The sequence below is a fragment of the Engystomops pustulosus genome, chromosome 1 (assembly GCF_040894005.1).
Source record: "Engystomops pustulosus chromosome 1, aEngPut4.maternal, whole genome shotgun sequence".
NCBI lineage: Eukaryota > Metazoa > Chordata > Amphibia > Anura > Leptodactylidae > Engystomops > Engystomops pustulosus.
In genome coordinates, this window is record NC_092411.1 from 160826716 (window position 1) to 160849120 (window position 22405).

Here is a 22405-nt window from a genome sequence, read left to right on the forward strand (position 1 = left end):
AAATTTTAATTTGTACTATACAAAACCTCTGCATTTGTGTTTTCCAAAAAACAATCCTTTTTGTTTTAGGTTGCAGGGTTTTTCATATGCCACAGCAAAGACTTCATCAGTATAGTTTTTTTTCTTTAAATTGTGCTGTAAGTTCAACTGCTTCAGGTTTGAATATTTTAGGCTTAGTAAGAGGCTTTCATCTACCTCCATTGTAGCAAACCATACCCTGGAATTGTGAGTATATTATCATATAGTAGGGAATAATACATTGGCCACTGGTAACTAAAGTCAATATTATCAGGTAGGTTTACAATTACCAATATAGAATGTGGATATACCAGTACTCAAGGATAACGGCATTCGAACAATTGTTGGACATTGTTAGTTTACTAGTGCACTAAGACTTTTGATCTTTCAATGCCTCATAGAATCAAGAATACTAACAAATTTAGGTATTCTAACATATCAGTGAAATTTATGGTTTCTTGTAATTCATATATGATTTTTTTAGTGATATACATGGGCCCTGTATCCGTTTGTAATGTATATTTTATGGAATTACATTTTGTTATTATTAGAATGTGTATATACTAGTATCTATCTCCAAACCATAGTAGTGCCAGTCTACATACTTTTATATTTTCTAAAATAAATCCATGCCTATAAGCAACTTATGTTCAGTTCCTCTGCTTAAAGGTTTCTTCTATATAATCTATGGTGTTTTGATGCAGGAAGTGGCACCACCGTGCCCCTTGCCCTGACATCATATCTTGGCATCATGTGCCCATGTGTCAAGGAGGGAGCTGTTTACTCCTCTGTAGACAAATAATTACAATCACTGCTTTAAACAAAGACTAGAGCTATACACAAACACATTTGGACTGGCTCTTTAAAAGGTGGTTTAGATCATCTACTATATCGTACTGTATTTTGTCAAAAGCAAAGTTTTTTTTTTTTTGTATAATAAAAAAGTACAGAATACTTACACTGAAGTCTGCACATATAGGATTGAAAGCATTTGTTCCACAAGCAAACAGGGTTTCCCCATGCAAAAGGAGAACTTTCACAAAGTTTCGGCACTCCTCCTATTGGGCAACAAGAGATATTAATTCAAATCTGTGGTATACTAATAGCAATTGAATAGTGCAATAGCAAAAAAAGCACCTAAAAAAGCCTGCTTGAGTGTTATCTAATATTGTACAATTTAATGCTTTTCAAAATACACATGATGACAACTCTAGTTCTTTGGATGAAGCTCCCCACAGAAGCCCTGTTCCTGACAGACAGCTACAACGTGGGATCATTTATTACCTTAGAGAAGAGGAGACTGCGGGATTAGGCTGTATATAATACTGGGGGGGGGGGCTGTGCATTACAGTATTACAGTGTTCTACTGCTGGTGGCATGGTTCTATATACTCTCTATGGGGGATCTGTATATAGGGGCTGGATTTTAACTAAACTTGGTGGCCTTACATGGAGAACTGTATATAATTTAATTTGGTAGTATGTATATATGGGGTCTGCTGTAAATTAGGGCACCAAATAAATTGTGGTTGCTGGATATACTATAATTTATTCAGGTTATATAAAGGTTATTTTATTTTAGGAATAGAGTTTTCAGTCATGCTGTGAGGATAATATATATTAGGAACACATTCCATTATACTGTAAGTGCCTGTGGAATTTTTAGGTGAGCCGTGCTTCGAGCAGAGAAAAACCATGGCCAGGCAAAATCATAAAGAAGTCCTCTTGGTGATGGAGAAGATTGTCAACTTTAAGGTACTAAATACTAGATGTCCCTTATGTCTTTGTTGCTGACTGACTACTAAAGTGTAAGGTAGCATCATCGGGGGCGTGCGGGGTGTAGCAACATCAGGTGCCCATGGGTGGGGTGGAGGGGGGTAGTGCGGGGGAGCAGCAGCATTTTCAAGTTTCTCCTCAGGCAGTTATTTAAAACCGACTGAATTATTTGAAATTTGTACGCATTACAAACCTTAGTGTAGTACAGGAATACAAATCCCATTATGGCCCCTTATCCTCTATGCTACCTCATATTATGGCCCCTTATCCTCTATGCTAACTCATATTATGGACCCTTATCCTCTATGCTACCTCATATTATGGCCACTTATCCTCTATGCTACCTCATATTATGGCCCCTTATCCTCTATGCTACCTCATATTATGGTCCCTTATCCTCTATGCTACCTCATATTATGGCCCCTTATCCTCTATGCTACCTCATATTATGGCCCCTTATCCTCTATGCTACCTCATATTATGCCCCCTTATCCTCTATGCTACCTCATATTATGGCCACTTATCCTCTATGCTACCTCATATCATGGCCCCTTATCCTCTATGCTACCTCATATTATGCCCCCTTATCCTCTATGCTACCTCATATCATGGCCCTTTATCCTCTATGCTACTTTGTTATGGCCCCTTATCCTCTATGCTACCTCATATTATGGCCCCTTATCCTCTATGCTACCTCATATTATGGCCCCTTATCCTCTATGCTACCTCATATTATGGCCCCTTATCCTCTATGCTAGCTCATATTATGGCCCCCTTATCCTCTATGCTAGCTCATATTATGGCCCCCTTATCCTCTATGCTAGCTCATATTATGGCCCCCTTATCCTCTATGCTACCTCATATTATGGCCCCCTTATCCCCTATGTTACCTCATATTATGGCAATTTATCCTCTATGCTACGTCATATTATGGCCCCTTATCCTCTATGCTAGCTCATATTATGGCCCCCTTATCCTCTATGCTAGCTCATATTATGGCCCCCTTATCCTCTATGCTACCTCATATTATGGCCCCCTTATCCCCTATGTTACCTCATATTATGGCCCTTTATCCTCTATGCTACGTCATATTATGGCCTCCTGTCCAAACCTGACCCATTTGCTATGGTCCTATCCCGAGATATTTATATCTCTGGACCCGAGGATGCTAGTACCTAATAATGATTTATTATTATTATTATTATTATTATTATTATTATTATTATTATTACCCTTGGGCTGAGATGGACCATAACTCTATAACCAACATGTTATACAGGCAGTCCCCGGGTTACATACAAGATAGGGTCTGGAGGTTTGTTCTTAAGTTGAATTTGTATGTAAGTCGAAACTGTATATTTTATAATGGAAGTTCTAGACAATTTTTTTTCTTTTGCCCCAGTGACAATTGGAGTTTCAAAATTTTTGGTGTAATTGGACCAAGAATTATCAATAAAGCTTCATTACAGACATCTTACAGCTGATCATTGCAGTCTGGGACTATAGTAAAGCATCCAGAGAGCTTCACCAGAGGTCACATGGGGCAGAGGGGTCCGTCTGTAACTATGGGTTGTCTGTAAGTCGGGTGTCCTTAAGTAGGGGACCGCCTGTACTAGGATTTTTATAATCTTTTGAGAAAATGGAAGGAAACCTCTTAAACGGGCTGGCTGAGGGAATGCTTTGAAAACAAACCTCCTGTGGGGTTTATGACACTTATATATATGTTCATCACACTTACATACAGTACCTATTTTACAGGATTTTTAGCACAACACAATCTTTTGTTCAAAGTTCTAACCAGAGATGTGAATTTTAAAATTTAAAGTAAATCTGCCATAAAAATCAGGCATGATGAACCAAGGGCACTTACGTATAGAGCCAGACATATGACTGTGATAATCTCTTATACTTGTTATTCATGGCCTCCTTCCTTTTAAAATAAAGGGCTCTGTGGGGTGTTATCAAAGCCCCTCTGTGATCTAGTCCCACAGGCTGTTACACTCCCTGTCTGCTCTCCCAGCACTTTTCCCCTCTCTTTGCCTAATGTAATCTGACTGCAGCAGAAGAAATTTTAGAAACTTGCACACTCTTAGCTGCATCACACAGGGGCTCTGCCAACCCCTTGACCCCTTAACGCTCTGCACCGCAGCTCTACGGCGCAGAGGTGCGGGGGTGTGTGAAGAGGGCTCGCGGGCTGAGTCCTCTTCATACACAGGTGGGGGTTGTTGCATATTGCAACAAACCCCCATCGCTAATAGCCGCAGTCGTTGCTTGCACTGATCACGGCTATTAACTCCTCCTATGGGTACGGTTCTTGGTTCTGATTGTCGCTCCCCCGAACGTCATGGGGGATGGTGATTGGTTGCCATGACAGCCTCGGGTTTTCGTCAGACCCGAGGTTGCATGGTTTCTGCAGTTTCGTTACAATGAGCCAGTGGCTCATTGTAACGTATACTGTGCAGAAATGCCATATACTGCAATACAGTAGTATTACAGTATATGGTAGGAATGATCAGACCATCTAGGGTTAATGTACCCTAGAGGGTCTAAAAAACTGTAAAAAAAAAAAGTTTTAAAAATGTTCAAAAACCTGAAAGCTCAAATCACCCCCTGTCACGAACCCGACTCACCGGAGTCCAAACACTGGGTTCGCTTATGCCAGGGGACCACACAAATTAGCCCTAAGCCCCGCCCACTCACCCAAAATGGCGTCCTTACGCTAATTCCTACTCCTCTGGCACACAGCAAACCAACTCAGCTCAATTCTCATGTCAGGGAAACCAAACGCATCCAAATCGCAGACACTAGACACGCAAAGTCGTGGACGTATTGAGATTTTTGGTATTTTATCCTCAAGTTGGTTTTACAGAAGTGAGCTTTCTCGTATTCACACAGGTAGTTGATTAGATGTAAAGAGCTTTCAGTTAGTAAATTTTGCCACCCCCTGAGAAACTCGCTATCTTCTTGCGCATTGGGAGACAAGTTTATCCTTAATCCCCTATAAACTATTTTTTGTTTGAGATAGGTTTCCAAACTAGCTACCTCCCAGATAGATTCCACATATGATTTGTATGATTTACAAACAGCGAATTTTAGGAAACAAACCGCAACAAACAACTTGCTTAGCTGGAAGAGCTCGAGTTCAATTTTGAAAAGGAATGCGGCGACCTCTCTTCACGATTTATAACCAGAGGATACCTGAAGAAAACTCTGCATAGGGCCTATCGTAAGGCCAAATTCACCACCCGTGAGAGCCTTCTAAGCAACAAAGTAAAGCAACAAGTGCAGGGGCCCATAAGGTGCATTGATGGCATACCAAACAGTGGACATACCAAGTAGTGGACATGCTACAGAAATACTGGCCACTCCTAACTGTGGATGAGGACATAGGACCGGCCTTAACTACATATTCCTTGATAACATACCGAAGAGGGAAGGAATTAAAAGACTTATTGGTTCATAGCCATTATACTGAAGAACAGACTGCCAAGCCAACATGACTACCCCACCCCCACCCCCACAGTAGGATCATACCCCTGTGTGAGCTGTTCGTCCTGTAAACATATGATTAGAAAAAAGGAGTTTTCTGACCCAGATAACAATATAACATACCAAATCAAACAGTGCATTAACTGGAAAACAACCGGAGTTATCTACATAGCTCAATGTAGATGCCCTAAGATGTATGTTGAAAAGGAATTGAGAAGAAGAATATCTTCGCACCTCAGCACTGTGCGAACGAACAAAGATATCACACTCTATAAACATATGAAACTGGCTCACAAGGGGGACCTTGAACAACTGAGAATCTGGGGAATAGACTGTCTCAAAACTGGAATGAGAAGGGGGGACCTTGTCCATACGCTTCTACAATTGGAAGCGAAATGGATCTATCGTTTAAGAACTATGAGCCCTAAGGGTCTCAATGAGGGATTCACATTTGCAGCTTTTCTGTGATCAATGGTAAATTATGTCTAAAGAGGTTGGCCAGTGGCAGTAACCTGCATCACTGATAGGAATGTCTTCACCGAGTGAGGCACATCCATGAAAGTACAGCAGGCAGGTTAATTATAAGGTTTATAAATAGAGGGTATATTAAAGGGTTTATCCGGGCTTTAAAAATTACTGAGGCCCGGGCTGGGATGGGCTAGTTAAACATAATAAACATCTACTTACCTGCTCCGGCACCGCCGATGTCCCGCGCTGCAGTCCCTTTGATCCGTGACCCTGTTTGTCTACAGGGGCGCAGAAGCCGCGCATAGGGAACTTCCGGTCCGCACTGTGGCCGGCTTCTCCCATCCGTCCCTATCTCTCAGCGTTGTAAGCGCTGGGAGATGGTGTCGGATGGGAGGCTCCGGCCTGCCGGAATCTTCCTGTGCGACCTTATAATGAGACCGGCGCACAGAGAAGACGGACCGCGGCGCAGGACATCGCCGGCGCCGGTTGAGGTAAGTAGATGTTTGTTTATTATGTTTAAATACCCCTCCCCAGCCCGGCCATCAGTAATTTTTAAGATCCGGATAACCCCTTTAAGACATCAAAAATCGCCCTATGAAGTACAGTAGGCAGGCTAATTATAAGGTTTGTAAATAGAGGGTATATTAGGATGACCCGAGAATGACCCTAAGTCCACAGTCATGCGTAACGGATCTTGTAGTGGCTCGGTACTGATGATGTTCGCAATAGAAACAGAGTCTTCTGTCATGCGCACAGGTTGTCTTCGGTTCAGGGAGATTAACAGACATGTGTGAACACTGGAGATGACATAGTCGGACTTCTAACTAACGGATTGGCTATCTGAATCTAGCCTCCTCTCCTCCCATTTGTGACTATGATTGGTGACTGAGATCGGGCCTTTTTTAAGTACGTCACCATACAAACATTTAAAGGACCCTGCGTCACACGACGTGCGCATTCTAGCCCCGATACCCCTGAGGACGCCACTCTATGTGGCAAAACATGGGGGGGGGGGAGGGCTACTTAGGTTAGGTTAGGTTTTATCGCAGCAGCATAAGATTAATTCACACAGAGCCTTGGATAGAGTTGTACCATTTCTCTACTCTCTCCGCTTCCCCCTTCACAGAGGGGAAGGGAGATAGAAATCAGGGAATCAGAGTACTGAGGATGGGAATGCTGTGATTGACTCACATACCGCAGAACCCTAAATTGGCACGCGGGTGCTCTGTGAGCAAATAGTGTTGATACACGTTATGACCTATTGGTGCTACCTAGAGCTTGGTGCCGCTATCAGTCTTCACTAAGTCCAAGACTGGGGCTTGGGGATAAATGTCACTTAATTCTCTTCCCATTCCCCACATAGCGGGAAAATGATCTAGCTGTACTGGTAGCTCTGTCGGAGATGAAGGGATAAAAATAATAATAAAAAGATCTCAATCCCTGACAAAACACTGCCAGGGACCTTAAAGTCTCGGTCTTCTCATTACTTGTTTTAACATGTGTCAATAAAAGCTAAATTTTAACCCCTTAATGACCGCCGTATCGGCTTTTTACGGCGGTCATTAAGGGTACTTCTTCTGACGCGTACGCCTCTCTATGGCGGCGCGTCAGAATAAGACACCGGGTCCTGCAAGTGCCGGTGTCGGGCTGTAACACCCAGGATCAGAAAAACTCTGATCCCGGGTGTTTAACCCCTTACACGCCGCGGTCACGTATGACCGCGGCAGGAAACTGTGTCCCCCGTGGATCGGACCCCCCCCGGTGTGCTTACCGGGGGATCCGATCCCTCCTGCCTCAGCCCTGGGTTCCGACGAGTGATCCGAGGCTGTCGGCTCCTCTCTGTGCCGGGTTCCGCCTCCTGGCAAGACTCGGCCGTATGTAACTGAGCATGCGCAGCGTGCTCAGCTACTTACACTATACACTGCAATACAAGGTTATTGCAGTGTAACGGCTTGAACAAGCGATCGGACGATCGCTTGATCAAGCCAAGAAGTAGAAAATGTAAAAAAGTTTAAAAAAAAGATTTAGTCGTTTTAGAATATAATTAAATAAATAAAATAAAAGTCCCATAATCTCCCCAGGTACACATAAAATGCAAATAAAGTATATAAAACACAAAAACACGTACATATTTGGTAACACCGCGTCCGTATTAATCTGTACAATAAATGTAAATCAATATTGAATCCGCTCGGTGAACGACGTAAAAAAAAACTCGAAAAACTTCCTGTAATATACAATTTTTCATCAAACACTAAAAATGTTCTAAAAAGTGATCAAAAAAAGTTTCGTTCGACTGAAAAGAACAACTCTTTTCGCAAAAAATAAGCCCTCAACCAGATCTGAAAATACAGAAGTTATGGCCCTAAAAATTTGTCAAAAGTAAAAACAATGCGATTTTCTCCAATATTGGTTTTGCTCAGGAAAATTGAGCAAAGATGAGAAAAACTATATAAATAAGGTGTCACCGTAATCGTAGTGAACCAGAGAATAAAGATAAAATCTTATTTTTACATTATGGTGAGCGGGGGAAAAAAAATGCTAAAAATCCAAAATAAAAATTGATGATTTTGTTTGTGTCCCCCTTGAAATAGTTAATAAAATCTCATGAATAAGCTTTAGACTCCCAAAATGAATTATCTATACATTGTATCTCATCCTGTAAATAATAAGCCCTCATATGTTCGCATTACCAAAAAAAATTAAAATTTATACGTTGTACAATGTGACAATACAAATCTGCTGTGAAGGGCGCCTCCATTCATTCTATGCCTGGCCGTGCGCCCATACAGCAGGTCACCACCACATATGGGGTACCGCTACACTCGGGAGGAATTGGGAATCAAACGTTGCAGTGCGTTTCATCATTTAATTTATTCTGAAACTGTCAGTTTTGGCCTAAATTAATGTATTTTCCTAAAAAATTCCATAGTTTCTAAATCGCAGGTCCATATTGTTTTAACCCATGTGAAACACTTAAAGGGTTAATAGACTTAATAGAAGTTGTTTTACATACGTTGAGGGGTGAAGTTTCTATAGTGGGGTAATTTATGTGGTTTTACTATTATTTAGGCCTTTCAAAGTCACTTGGAAGCTGAGTTGTCCCTTAAAATGTGAGTTTTGGCAATTTTCATGAAAATTAGAAAAATGGCACCTAAAGTTCTGCACCTCATAACATCCTAGAAAAATGAGAGGACGCATAAAATATCATCTCAGCATAAAGCAGACATTCCATAAATGTTAATTATCAAGCTTTTTGGGTAGTTTTACTTCCTGTCTGGAAAGCAGAACATTTCAAACTTGGAAAATGAAGAATTTTTACAAACTTTTGCCAAATTTTCACTTTTTTTCAGAACTAAACGCAAAACTTATCACTTAAATTTTGTAACTAACATGAAGTACAATGTGTCACTAGAAACATTCTCAAAATCACCAGGATATGTTAAAGTGTTCCGAAGTTATAACCAATTATTGTGAGACATGTCAGATTTGAAAAATCGAGTCTGGTCATTGAGCTGAAAACTAGTGTCGGTGATAAGGGGTTAAGTGACTAATGGGTATAAACTGTCCCTAACTGGACAAATTTCCTTTTTTTTTTTTTTTTTTTTTATTTGCTCAACATTGAGAATCTCCCTTACCCAGTCACGACTTGGTCGGAATTAAAAACTCTATTATTTCTTTCTGTACTATTACGGCGCACGAAGGGAAGAAGTTAACAGCCGCTAGTGCCCTTCTAGCCCATCATAATTTTAGAAGGAAGGAGGCCAGGGATAGCAAATATAAGTGTTCCTGGTTTATCATCCTTGGTTTTGTGAGTAGATTCCCATTAAAGGGGCTTTTTTTTAGCCATTACTTAAAGGGAACTTGTCACCAGGGACCTAAGTTTCACTAAATACAGGTTGCAGAAGCTCATCACACCTGCATTGTAAATATGCCTCTCAGCCTTATCTAAGCATTTGCATTACATTCTGATTGTGTGTTATAACTTACCTGGCTTCCTGTCAAAATTCTTCGTTCAACCCCAGGGCTTTGGATGCATTTGAAAAAACAACACTTGACTTGTTAGTGCAGCTCAATCCTCAGCTCTCAGCCCCCCACCTTTGTGCTCCTCCCTCCTGCTCCTTCACAGAGCCGAAAAAAAGGTGAGCTGACATCAGTGGGGGAGGAGCTGTACAGGAGCACAAAGGTGGGGGCCAAGAGCTGAGCAGTTTGCAGCACAGACAAGTCACATGTTATATATCCACATTTGTTGTAAATGCGTCCAAACCAAAACCCAACCCCTGGGACTACACACAGGATTCTGTCAGAAAGCCAGGTAAATTATAACACACAATTATACTGTAATGCAAATGCTTAGAGAAGGCATATTAAAATGCAGCTGTAATGGGCTTCTGCAACCTGTCTTTAGTGAAAATGAGGTCCCTGGTGACAGGTTCACTTTAACCCCTTAACGACTTGGCCTTTTTTAGTTTTTTCACTTCCATTTTTCACTCACCAACTTCAAAAATCTATAACTTTTTTTATTTTTCCACATAAAGAGCTGTGTTATGGCTTATTTTCTGCGTAACAAATTGCACTTCATAGTGACTGTATTTAATATCCCATGGCGTGTACTGGGAAGCGGGAAAAAAATTCCAAATGCAGTGAAAATGGTGAAAAATCACATTTGCGACATTTTCTTGTGGGCTTGGATTCTACAGCTTTCACTCTGCGTCATAAATGACATGTCTACTTTATTCTTTGGGTCGGTACGATCACGTGGATACCAAATTTGTATAGGTTTTATAATGTTTTCATACATTTAAAAAAAATTAAAACCTCCTGTACAAAATATATATTTTTTTTTTTATTTTGCCATCTTCTGGTACCAATAACTTTTTCATACTTTGGTGTACGGAGCTGTGGGTAGTGTCATTTTTTGCGAATTTTGATGGCGTTTTCATTGCTATAATTTTTGGGACTGTGCGACCTTTTGATCACTTTTTATGAATTTTTTAATATTTTTCAAAATGGCAAAAAAATGCCATTTTCGACTTTGGACGCTATTTTCCGTTATGGGGTTAAACGTAAAAAAAAAGAAAAAACTTTATTATATTTTGATAGATCAGGCATTTTCGGACACGGCGATACCTAATGTGTTTATGATTTTTACTGTTTATTTATATGTAAATCATGACTAAGGACTCCACAATTTAGTCCGAAACGCGTAGATCGTGTATCAGTGGTCACACCAGATATGGCTGCACGCTTTTAATATGAAGAATAAAATGCTATCATTTTAAAAGATTTGGCGTGCTGGAATATTTCCCTATCCTTCTAACTGTTTATTTATATCAGTTCTAGGGAAAGGGGGGTGATTTGAATTTTTAGGTTTTTTTATTATAATTTTAAACTTTTTTTTATTTTTACTTTTACTATTTTTCAGACTCCCTAGGGTACTCTAACCCTAGGTAGTCTGATTCATCCTATCATATACTGCCATACTACTGTATGGCAGTATATGTGGATTTTACTCCCCATGCATTACAATGTGCAATTAGCACATTGTAATGCATGGGTTAAAACGAAGTAGCCTCAGGTATTCGGAACACCCGAGGCTACCATGGCGATGGATCGCCCCTCCCCATGACGTCATCGGGGAGCGGCGATCCGCGCCCATGCGGCGTCATCTCTTTGAAGCCGCTGGCAGCATTGCTAGCACCGATCGCGGGTGTTACTGGTAAGCCTTTACTGCAATATGCAGCAAAGACTTACTGGCTATGAAGAGGGCTCAGCCCGCAAGCATTCTCCATGCACCGGGACCCGGCGCGCGCCGTACTCGTACGGCGTGCGTCGGGAAGGGGTTAAAGCAGAGGAATAATTTCAGATAATTTTGATAACGTGTGTGAGGGAGTGTTGTGAACATTTTTCTATCATACTGCATTAAGAAATTCTCCTCAGGCCTCATGCAGACAAATGTATGCTCGCCCTAGGCCATAGCTTGGCCGAGGGTACAGCAGGAAGCAGGAGAGAGGAGGCGCATTGAGGTTGGCATGTCCTATATTTTTCTGTGCAGTTGATTTTTGCGACCCACGAGAAGGGTAATCTGGCAAGGACAGTGTTTTTAATTATTGAGTTAATGAGGAGGACAGTATATAAAATTCAAGGAGGGGGGGCAGTGTGTATAATGAAGGGGCCCAGTATGTTAATTCATCAGGGGGCAGTATGCATAATTAAAGGACATCTACCACCAGGATGAAGGATTGTAAACCAAGCACACTTACATGCTTGTGTGTGCCTCCTCTGGCAGGATCTTCTCTTCTTTTAGCTTCTTATGCCCTTGTTTTTAGAAAAAAAGGCTTTTATAATTATGCAAAAACAAGGGCATAGGAAGCTTGAAAAAGAATGGATCGTGCCAGATGGGGCAGATGTCCAATTGATAAGGGGTCCCTGTATGTAAATTCATGAAGGGGGGTAGGTAATTTGGATAATGCAAACAGGTGACCCTGTATATAAAATATTTGGGGGACAGTATATACAAATATTTATATTTAGAGAGAATGTGTCAGCATGGAGTTTCCCAGTAAACCAGTGCCCTGTGCAGCATGTGATCTGCTTTGCTTATATGCCAGTCCTGTAGCAGCGTGGAAAAATGTATTTTTACTTTTAATCTGTGTGTTAAATGGGTTTTCCCACAAAGCAAAGTTAGGCCCTATCCATAGGATACTGGTCCCTGGATTCAGCGTTCATTACCACAGGATGGCTGTGAGAGTAACTTCCAGACATTTCATATACAAAAACCTTATCCAAGGACACAGTCTTGTTTCTAAGGGACCATATGACTACATTTATGAGAAATTATCTTCACACAGGTAAAACGTTTTTGTTAACATCTAATTGAAGAAATGTTTATATATGGCAGATTAATGAAACTGAATGTGAGTGCCCAGACGAGAATACCGCTTTAAGGTGTTAATTTAAAAGGTAAAAGACATTAACAAATTAGGTGAATTTGCTTTTTGAAGGAGAAACTTGTTCAACAAATGGGATTCACCTGGTAAGTCCATGTTTTTTACTTGTTAATATAACAAACTGCAGCTAAAATGTATATGCTCAGTAAATGCTGGTCAGGTATTATCACGCAGGTGTTGGAAAATGTAATTATGGCCTATGTTCCCTGTCATTTCTGCTCTCCAGTTCAGAACCAACTATATAACCTGTGCTACCAATAAGGCTACATTCACACGCCCGTATGGGGGACATATACCGTATATACTCGAGTATACGCCGACCCGAGTATAAGCCGAGACCCCCAATTTTACCACCAAAAACTGGGAAAACCTATTGACTCAAGTATAAGCCGAGGGTGGGAAATGCATTGGTCATAGCCTCCCAGTATATAGCCAGCCTGCCCCCAGTAGTATACAGCCAGCCCCGCCTGCCCCCAGTAGTATACAGCCAGCCCCGCCTGCCCCCAGTAGTATACAGCCAGCCCCGCCTGCCCCCAGTAGTATACAGCCAGCCCCGCCTGCCCCCAGTAGTATACAGCCAGCCCCGCCTGCCCCCAGTAGTATACAGCCAGCCCCGCCTGCCCCCAGTAGTATACAGCCAGCCCCGCCTGCCCCCAGTAGTATACAGCCAGCCCCGCCTGCCCCCAGTAGTATACAGCCAGCCCCGCCTGCCCCCAGTAGTATACAACCTGCCCAGCCTGCCCCCAGTAGTATACAGCCTGCCCAGCCTGCCCCCAGTAGTATACAGCCAGCCCCGCCTGCCCCCAGTAGTATACAGCCAGCCCCGCCTGCCCCCAGTAGTATACAGCCAGCCCCGCCTGCCCCCAGTAGTATACAGCCAGCCCCGCCTGCCCCCAGTAGTATACAGCCTGCCCAGCCTAGCCCCCAGTAGTATACAGCCAGCCCCGCCTGCCCCCAGTAGTATACAACCTGCCCCGCCTGCCCCCAGTAGTATACAGCCAGCCCCGCCTGCCCCCAGTAGTATACAGCCAGCCCTGCCTGCCCCCAGTAGTATACAGCCTGCCCCCAGTAGTATACAACCTGCCCAGCCTGCCCCCAGTAGTATACAGCCTGCCCAGCCTAGCCCCTTAAGTATACAGCCTGCCCCCAGTAGTATACAGCCAACAAAAAAAAAAAAAAAAACCTTATATACTCACCCTCCGGTGGCCCCTATGTCTGCGCGGGTCCTCTTCTTTCTTCTATCTTCCTCTGTCTTCTGTCTTCCACAGCGCGTCGCCATGTTTCCCGGGCGGCAGGCGCATAGTATGATGCGGCCGGTGCTGACGTCATACTATGCGAAGGCCGGAGAAGAACATGGCGGCGCGCTGCGGAAGACAGAAGACAGAGGAAGATAGAAGACAGAAGAGGACCCGCGCGGACATCGGGTGAGCAGCGCGGACATCGGGGCCACCGGAGGGTGAGTATATAAGTTTTTTTTGTGTCAGCATGGAGTTTCCCAGTAAACCAGTGCCCTGTGCAGCATGTGATCTGCTTTGCTTATATGCCAGTCCTGTAGCAGCGTGGAAAAATGTATTTTTACTTTTAATCTGTGTGTTAAATGGGTTTTCCCACAAAGCAAAGTTAGGCCCTATCCATAGGATACTGGTCCCTGGATTCAGCGTTCATTACCACAGGATGGCTGTGAGAGTAACTTCCAGACATTTCATATACAAAAACCTTATCCAAGGACACAGTCTTGTTTCTAAGGGACCATATGACTACATTTATGAGAAATTATCTTCACACAGGTAAAACGTTTTTGTTAACATCTAATTGAAGAAATGTTTATATATGGCAGATTAATGAAACTGAATGTGAGTGCCCAGACGAGAATACCGCTTTAAGGTGTTAATTTAAAAGGTAAAAGACATTAACAAATTAGGTGAATTTGCTTTTTGAAGGAGAAACTTGTTCAACAAATGGGATTCACCTGGTATGTCCATGTTTTTTACTTGTTAATATAACAAACAACCTGCCCAGCCTGCCCCCAGTAGTATACAGCCTGCCCAGCCTAGCCCCTTAAGTATACAGCCTGCCCCCAGTAGTATACAGCCAACAAAAAAAAAAAACAAAACCTTATATACTCACCCTCCGGTGGCCCCTATGTCTGCGCGGGTCCTCTTCTTTCTTCTATCTTCCTCTGTCTTCTGTCTTCCACAGCGCGTCGCCATGTTTCCCGGGCGGCAGGCGCATAGTATGATGCGGCCGGTGCTGACGTCATACTATGCGAAGGCCGGAGAAGAACATGGCGGCGCGCTGCGGAAGACAGAAGACAGAGGAAGATAGAAGACAGAAGAGGACATCGGGTGAGCAGCGCGGACATCGGGGCCACCGGAGGGTGAGTATATAAGTTTTTTTTGTTTTTTTTTAAGTGCTGGCTGCCTATTGACTCGTGTATAAGCCGAGTTGAGGATTTTCAGCACATTTTTTGTGCTGAAAAACTCGGCTTATACACGAGTCTATACGGTATATGTCCGACATATATACATCCCCCATAGACGGCAATGGGCGCACAGCGCCGTAAGGGATTGGTACGTTGCCGCTTGTACCGTCCCATAGCTGGGAGGAAGATAGGACATGTCCTATCTTTCCCCGTAATACGGCGCCCTGCATTGCTATGGAGGGGGGCAGCGGTGAGCCCTCTCCCAGGCGTCATTGTGTGCTTGCCGTGCTACGGTACCGCGGGCACACGGTCATCTGAATGTAGCCTAAGACTGTAATTCTCCAATATTACCACCGTTTGTACTCTCATACCCTCTGGTTCTGTTCGACACTCTGTTCGAAATGGTTCTGAACCAGCTGCCTCTGCCATCAGATTTTATCCAGCATATACCCAGCATACATCTAGTGATCAGTACTACTCTACTCATAGTTGTGGTAGTTACATTTAACTTCCATGTCTGTTACTGTACTTTCAGATCTTCACCACCATATAGGAAGAGGAAATCACTGCTCAGATCATATGATACACAATATTCTACCAGAACCTTAAAGGGGTTATGCCGCAAAACAAATTACTCCAAAAAGCTCTCAAAGAAGTTAAAATATTTCAAAAATCTATATGTAATGGTAACATGGAATTAAAAATACCTTTCTATGTGTTATTATGATGCTTGTTCAGCCTCTATTCTGCTCCACACAGAGGCAGATGTGGGAGGGGCCTAGCACTGACAGCGGCTGTTATTCCACAACTCATTGGCCTCACCTTTGTGAATCATGGCAGATGTGTATTGTATGTAGTCAGACAATGCACTTTTGGGGATCTCCAGCTACTTGGTTGCACTAACCTTGCTCTACTTGTATAAATTTATTGTACCATTGAGTCAGAGATCTTTCTGATTTCATGTATTTCTCATACCATTTATTCTGAAGGTCCAGTATCATGTTTGATTATATTTGACACTTGGCAGGAGTGAGGGGTGTTTTCAGGGAAACTCTTTTGTACTTCTTTGTCCCTGAAATGAGGTGCATTAACATGGTTTTTATCATTTTTATTAATAAACATTTGCATTTTCGTATGTTATTTTGGGGCAGTTAATTACTTCTCTTGTGTATTTTGTAAGGAATTGTGATAAAATCCCAGCTTGTACGCCTGCTTTTTGGCGCACAAGCTGTAATAAATGTGTCCCTGTCTATTGTGATAAGATTGCTAGATAGGAAAGGTGATAGATAGATAGATATGATAGAGATAGATGATATATAAATAGGTAAGAGATGGATAGATAGAAGATAGATAGTAAATAGATGACAGATGATAGATAATAGGACTTAGATAGGACCTACATCCCTGCTAGTCAGGGACAAGGGCCCCTTTGCAGGACAGTAGTGTAGCATGGAGGGACAGTGAATGGTGGAGAGTACAGGAGGAGGACTGCATCAGGAGAGATCAGAGCTCAGCCTGTTACTTGTGTTATCTCTGCAGCCTCCTGTGTGACCTGACTAATGGTGGAGGGAGGAGAGGGCTGCTACATTGCCATGATCCATGTTAGAAGAGCTCTGTCCTCTGTGTATCAGACACCCTGGTCTGGCTGCATTTACCTGGCATGTGATGCAGGAAGCCCTGGTGAAGCTGAGGCTTGAAATAAGCAGTGGAGATCACAGGCATCACTCGTATCACTATACAGCTAAGCTCTCTGCCCCTCCTCCTCTCTCACCTCCTATTGGCTGGACTGTGTCAGCTGATCTCTCAGTGTGGAGAGGAGCTGTAAGCCTGAGGAGGAATATGCAGTAGCTGGCTGACTCCTTGTGCGCAGACTCGGCCAGATCAGCTGTTGCTCAGGACGGGACACAGCTACCACTAGAGGGCGCCAGCAACCAGGACAAAAGGAGTTATCTCAGTAAGGCTGCAGATTTTGTAATAAGTGTAAATGGTGAAAGTACTTGTCACAATGCACTGGGCTCAATTACAGCCATTTGCTATGGTGACACAACCCCTTTAATTTTCAGTCTTGCATGGTCTCTTTAGTAAGATACTTCCAGCTTCTCTAGACCTCTAGAGTAGGTCACAGACACCCTACTGGCTGCAAGATGCCTTCCGCTAGTACACACTATCTTCATTTTCTGGTGGCTCATTGTTTTGCTTGTGCTGACTGAAGGACAAACAGGATGGCTAAAATTTACTTCTATTTCTATTCCTGGAATCCACAAGCAGCACAAGTTGCCCTCCCTTCATTATATAATTATCCTTATTGCTACATTTCAAATACAAGAGGTTCTTCCTTCTCTCTGCCTTTTATAGGACGGCTACAGCTTTGATTGGTCATTGCTTTCTAACATGTCTCTGTGTGATTGAACCCATAGTACCTAGTCTCATTGTTTTCCTTGTGCCGCCTTTAGACTCCAGGAAAAGAAAATATAGCAAGTAAATTTCTGCCATTTTTAACTCTACGGAAATGCAGGTTAGTTACAATGTAGAGATATCGATCACAATGGAGGGGCATACTGATCTTGACTTTGGTGTTCAGCTCCTGCCTCCCTTATTATATGATGCTCTTTACCACATGGATGTGGTTTATAACCACATAAAGTGGTTATAAGAAAAGCAGATTACATGCTGCACATGGTACCTCTGCTGGTCTACTGGGGTACTCTTCACTGACAAGATCCCTTCAATAATTTGGGGAGCTTTATATAATAATAGAATGAAATAATGTGAGGAAATGTGTATATTAATAAATAATAGGAGGCACGTTGTATAAATGTATAATTAAAGGGGTGTTATATACACATTTTAATAATATCCAAACAGCTGCTAAAAACAAACAAACATGCTTGGTCTGGGAGTCATTGACCACATGGAAGCCAGATTTCACAGATAAATCACAAAACAGGTGTTTTTCTGCTGTGAGCCTGCAACACACCATATTTATATGCAGTTGGTCCAGATTTTAATCTTCACAAATTTAGGCCGGTTCCACACTTGCAAGTGTGATGCGATGAACTCGCATCACACTCTCAACGCATGCTACCCAGGTCTCCCGGCCCGAACGCTGCAAATAGGAACTGAACTCAGCATGTCAGTTCAGTTCCTGTTTGCAGTGTTCGGGCCGGGAGACCCGTGCAGTATGTGTTGCAAGTGTGATGCGAGTTCATCGCATCACACTCGCCAGTGTGGAACCGACCTTAAACTTCACACTAAAAGTTTACAACCACCGCAAAAAGTGATCGCATCAAAAGACTTGAATGTTTGCAATTTCCATTAGTATTTTATAGGTGAGACAATGTTTACTTACCTCCTGTTTTCCTTTCATTCGACACACATGTATGTCTTGGTGGTTAGATTTCCAGATAAATTTCTGTGTATAAATCAGAGATAAACAATTATGATATGCAATTATAATAACAAAAATAAAGGAAATCACAAACTTAACCAGTTAATTACCGCCATATCGGGTTTTTACCGCGGCAATTGAGGGTACTTCTGACGAGCCGCCTTTCTATGGCGACGTGTCAGCAGAACATTGCGGGACATTGTGGATCCAGTGTCTGGCAGTGTAATCACATCCTAGACCCAGGATTAACATCCGGAATTGGAAAAACTCGGATCGGACCCCCTGGTGGGAAGATTCCTCTTCACTCCAGGTTCCGCCTCCCAGCTGTAACTATTTGGTACGATAAATGTAAATCAATATTGAACCCGCTCTGTAAATGAAACACGAAAAACTTCCCGTAATGTACAATTTTTCATCAAATACTCTCACAAAAAAGGTTCTAAAAAGTGATAAAAAAAAGTTAGGCCCCCTAATATGATACCACTGAAAAGAACAATTCTTTTCACAAAAAATAAGCAAGATCTGTCAACAGAAAAATACAGAAGTTATGCCCCTGAAAAGTTGTCAATAGTACAAACAATGCTATTTCCTACAATATTGCTTTTGCTCAGCAAAGAAAAACTATATAAATGATCACTGTACTGTAATTGTAATGAACCAAGGAATAAAGATAAAACATTATTTTTATTTCATGGCAAGCGGGAAACTCACCTTGCAAATAATAAGCCCTCATATGTTTGCATTGCCAAACAAATTTACATTTTATAGCATCTACAATGTTACAATCCAAATCTGCTGTGAATGGTGCTGCTTCCGGCCATGTGCCCATGCAGCAGTTTACCACCACATATAGGGTATGGGTACACCCGGGAGAAATTGGGCATTAAACTTTGCAGACCATTTCATTCATTTTGGAAGTGTCATTTTTGGCCATAATGAATTATTTTCCAAAAATGTAAAAGTTACTAAATCGCACTTCCATTTTGTTTTAGCCGATGTGAAACACTTAAAGGTTTAATAGACTTAATAGAAGTTTTACATGTATAGAGGTGTGTTGTTTCTCTAGTGGGGTAAATTATGGGATTTTACTATTATTTAGGCCTTTCAAAGTCACTTGAAAGCTGTGTTGTCCCTCAAAATGTGAATTTTGGTGATGTTCATGTAAATTTTAAAAATCGCACCTAAAGTTCTGTGCCTCATAACGTCCTAGAAAAATGAAAGGACGAATAAAATATCATCTCAACATAAAGCAGACATTCCGGAAATGTTAGTTATCAAGTTTTTTTTGTATTTTAACCCCTTAACGACCTGGCCCTTTATTTGTTTTATCATTTCCATTTTTCACTCCCTACCTTCAAAAATCTATAACTTTTTTTATTTTTACACGTAAAGAGCTCTGTGACTGCTTGTTTTCTCCGTAACAAATTGCGCTTCATAGTAATGGTATTGAATATTCCATGCCTCGTACTAGGAAGAGGGAAAAAAATTCCAAATACAGTGAAAAAAAGCATTTGTGGTGTTTTCTTGTGGGCCCAAATTACATGTCTACTTTATTCTTTGGGTCGGTACGATAACGGGGATACCAAATTTTTATAGGTTTTGTAATGTTTTCAGACATTTCCAAAAATTAAAACCTCCTGTAGAAAAAAATCTTTTGTTTTTATTTTGCCATGTTCTGGCGCTAATAGCTTTTTTGTTTATTATGACGTTCTCAATGCTATTTTCTGTTATGGGGTAAAAACCGTTTATATTTTGATCGGGCATTTTTGGATGTGGTGATACCTAATAGGTTTATGATTTTTACTGTTTATTTCTATTTATATCAGTTCTAGGGAAAGGGGGTGATTTGAATTTCTAGGTATTTTTATTATAATTTTTTTACTTTTCTTATTTTTACACAACTGAACGATTATAGACTGATTGCCTTAACGGCACTCATCATGAAAGTTTTTGAACGCCTAGTATCATATAGATTAAGTACAGTAGTTTCCCCACACTTGGACCCGCTCCAGTTTGTCAACCGTCCTGGACTAGGGACGGATGACGCACTGCTATATTTATCTTTTGCAATATAGTATGTTTATTGCTGCAGGCAGGAACCGAGAAAGCAAGATGGCCGCCACACTATGCATTGGGACTACAAGTGCCATGATGCTCTGCTCCCACCAACCAGAATGCACAGCAGCGATTGGCTGCTTGTGCTGTGGGCTTGTATCATAGAGGAGGCGGAGGCGGGCACTGTCCATATAAGGAAGTAAGCTGTATGGAGAACTACACTGTGTGCAGCACATGTGCGCGCACACAGGAGGGTAAAGACTGCAAGTGGCGTTGGATCGCAGTCTGCTTACCACGCATGCGCGGCCAGGGCTGGGGTCTGCGAATTTGTCGTTTCTCTGGAGATGGGTGGCTATAAACACCTAGTTACCTTATAACTTTATATCACATCATCTCTAAAACTCCGTACAATGGCTAAATAACATTGAATTCATGAAGGGAGTGACTTTTGATTATCTAAAAGGTGCTTGGCAATGTCTCTGACCGTACAACCAACCCCTTTAATTGTAGATGGGGTGGAAATTGTGTGCGGGAGTACAAATATTTCGGCATAATCAATGATGAAAAATTAAAATGTCAGTCTCAGGTGGACTACGAATACAGGAAGGCAGCTGGTTAGTTGTTCTTCCTGAGATCACTTAGGGCCTTCTCTGTAAACACTAGCCTTTTGAGAACATCAATGCAAATGCAGAAAAATTGTTTAAAAAAAATTGGCGTAAAAATGAAACAATGGGAGACACCAATGCTACACCAATGCATACTTAAAAAATTTGATCGCATGGTGACAGACCAACTTCACCCGTTGTATAATCAACGATTCAGATGATAGTGTTTTACAATGAAAACACTTTTCTTCAAAAAACATAACTTTTTAATTGAGGGGTTTTTTTTGTGATGAACTTTTATTTTCATAGATCACATTTTATGAAACATTTTTGTAGGCAAAGTGACAAAACATAACATTTTTACATAAATTGTTACTAAAAAATAAATTGTTTTTAAAAAATAAAATGGTTATAATGCGATAAAGGGGTTTTTGATTTTTGATTTTTTTACATTTTATTTGTAAAGCAGTGAGGGAATGACTAGGCACCGATTGCGGGAGTTGACCTGTTAACTACCACGAACCTAACTTACCATTTCATGGCCGACGCTATCTTGGCCCCCCCGTCCACCCCTGTGACGTCATCAAGGGGCAGCGATCAGATGCCATGCAGCCTGCAGTCTCAGACTTGTAGGCTTGCCATGTGTAATGAACTCTAATAGCCAGCAGATGGCATGCTATTACAGAGCAGCAGTAAAATTGCTATGTACTTTAAAGGAAACCTACCACTTGAAGTGGCAGGTTTCAGATGGAAATACCGAGCACCAGCTCAGGGTGAGCTGGTGCCGGAGCTTATTTTTGTTAGTGTTTTAAAGTGCTGTATTGCGGTTTAAAACACTTTTTAAACTTTATAGCCGGCGCAGGGAGGTACGCGCTTGGCGCTTACCATGCGCCGACCGTGCGCGCGGCTGCATAGGAAGTGAAGGAGAGCCGCGTGCATGGTAAGCGCCGAGCGCGTACCTCCCTGCGCCGGCTATAAAGTTTAAAAAGTGTTTTAAACCGCAATACAGCGGTTTAAAACACTAACAAAAATAAGCTCCGACACCAGCTCACCTTGAGCTGGTGCTCGGTATTTCCATCTGAAACCTGCCACTTCAAGTGGTAGGTTTCCTTTAATACAGTAGTATTGCAGTATATAGTATTAGCAATCAGAAAAAATTTCAAGTCTGAAATAATGGTTAAAAAGAAAGTTTAAAATCAACCCCCTTTCCCTATATCACATATAAAAATCATAAA

General features: G+C 41.9%; 1 protein-coding gene across 6 annotated transcripts in view; it reads right to left on the reverse strand.

The window, feature by feature from the left end:
- Positions 1–22405, reverse strand: part of SEMA6B (semaphorin 6B) — a 205010-nt gene that overhangs the window by 111509 nt on the left and 71096 nt on the right. For all 6 annotated transcript variants that reach the window (XM_072113425.1, XM_072113412.1, XM_072113419.1 and 3 more), the window contains 2 exons: positions 18472–18534; positions 978–1076 (listed from right to left, as the gene is read on the reverse strand). In XM_072113425.1, coding sequence (XP_071969526.1) covers positions 978–1076; positions 18472–18534 — 162 coding nt within the window. The remainder of the gene's footprint in view (positions 1–977; positions 1077–18471; positions 18535–22405) is intronic.